This window comes from Monoraphidium neglectum, assembly GCF_000611645.1.
Source record: "Monoraphidium neglectum strain SAG 48.87 unplaced genomic scaffold scaffold03288, whole genome shotgun sequence".
Taxonomy (NCBI): domain Eukaryota; kingdom Viridiplantae; phylum Chlorophyta; class Chlorophyceae; order Sphaeropleales; family Selenastraceae; genus Monoraphidium; species Monoraphidium neglectum.
In genome coordinates, this window is record NW_014010340.1 from 1 (window position 1) to 1,874 (window position 1,874).

The 1,874-nt window shown below is 68.1% G+C and overlaps 1 protein-coding gene across 1 annotated transcript; it reads right to left on the reverse strand.

Annotated features, from left to right (window-relative positions):
- Positions 1–45: 45 nt before the first annotated feature.
- MNEG_12525 (hypothetical protein) lies at positions 46–1,874 on the reverse strand (the record flags this gene model as incomplete). Its single annotated transcript, XM_014039002.1, has 5 exons — positions 46–175; positions 450–576; positions 843–1,002; positions 1,356–1,500; positions 1,780–1,874. The coding sequence occupies 5 exons, from the start codon at positions 1,872–1,874 to the stop codon at positions 46–48; spliced, it is 657 nt and encodes a 218-aa protein (XP_013894456.1).

The following is a 1,874-nucleotide window of genomic DNA, read 5'->3' on the forward strand; positions in this document are numbered from 1 at the left end:
CCCTTTGACCGCCCCCCTTTCTTGACCACGGCCCCAAAACGAAGCTCACTGGTCCGCCACCTCAGTCGCGAGCGAAGAGAAGTAGCCCCACTGCGCCGCCTTGGCCGCAGAGTACACCGCCTGGCCGGGGGTGGGCACGCGCGCAGCCATGCTGGCCACCACCACCACGCGGCCCCTGCAGGGGCGGAGAGCAAAGGGCAGGCGGGTGTTTGTCTTGGGTTGCATGGATCAGAGAAGACAGGCGCGGGCGCTCGGCAATCGCCGGAACACAGCGCGTCCGGGGAGGCGTCTGAGTCGAGCAGCTATTGTTGGAAGATGCTCCTGGCCGCCAGCACACACACACACACACATGCCCGCGCGAACACACATGCACACACACACGCGCGCGCACACACAAAGACACACACACAGCAACAACAAACGGGCCCTGCGCTCTTCGGGGCTCTCACCTCCGCCGCGCCAGCATCTGCGGCAGCGCAGCTCGCGTCAGGGCGATGGGGCCCAGCGCGTTGAGGCTGAGCAGCTTCTCGGCGACTTCCCGCGACGTCTCGGCCGCCAGCGCGTGCTGGCTCGCCCCTGGCGCGGCGGGGCGGGGCGGGGCGGGCCGTGTGCGCGTGAGAGGTCGTCGGCGGTGACGGTATGACGGGGACGGCGACGCTGCAAAGCGCTCCGAGCAGCTGCCAGGAAGCTGCGGCACTCTGCCTACATCAGCTGCCCCCATTGCGGGCCCCCAGGCCCCCCACGAGCCCCTCAACCCCTCGCCCCGCAAACGACAAAACCCTGGCCCCCGAATCCCCTCGCGGTCCCCCCAAAAAACCACAGAAGACAGTGACATCACCCACCCGCGTTGTGCACCAAAAAGTCGACCCCAGCGCTGCCGAACGCCGCATCGGCCTCTTTGGCCGCCGCCTCCAGCGCCGCCTGCGGCCCCTCCACATCCAACGGCAGCAGAACGATCTCTGGCGCCGCCGCGCGGCCGCCCGCGCACGCCTCCTTTGCGCGCTGGGGCGTGCGGGGGCGAGGGCGGGCGAAGGCAGGGGTCGGGCCTTGGCGGCTGCAGCGAGCTTGGGGGCAGCGGCGTGGCGCCGCTGCCGGGGCGGCCAAGGCCCCTGGCCCTGTCACCGCCGATTTGGCGCGCGTCGGTTGCGCGCGTGGCATGCTGACGGGGCTTGTTCCGCCCACCCTTCAAACCTGCACACACGCACACACGCGCACATGCACACACACACACGCACACACATACACACACTCTCTCTCATTCTCTCACCCTCTCTGTTCCTCCCCCTCTTGAAAACATCTACACATGTCTCGCTCCTCACGCACACATCCACGCACGCACACACACACACACACACCTGCAGCTTCTCCAGGCTCCTGGATGACAGTATGAGTCGCGCCCCCTGAGACGCCAGGTAGGCAGCCAGCGCCTGCCCCAGCCCCTGAGAGGCCCCCGTGATCCAGACCACCTTCCCCTCAAATGCGGCCCGCCGGTGGCCACCCCTGGGGGAGAGGCGTGCAGGAGCGCGGTGGGTGGGGGTCGGGGAGTGCTCGGGCTGGGCCAGGGCAGCGACACGGGGTGCGCGGCGTGGGTGGTTCGTGGGGCGCCCGCCGCCGCAGGCAGGGGTTTTGGGGCGGGCAGGGGAGCGGCCCCGCTCGTGTGGGGGTTGATGACCTGGTGGGACAAGACGAGGCCTGACTAATCATGTGCATGGTTAATGAGATTTGATGTGATTGCATCCATTAGATTGCTTGTCAATTAAAGTTCATATTTTTTCGCACCTGAGCAGCAGCCCCATGTCGGCGTCGGCAGTGACGAAGCGCGCGAGGGCCGCGACCGCCGCCCCCGCCGCGAGCGCGGCCGCCGCGCCGCTCAT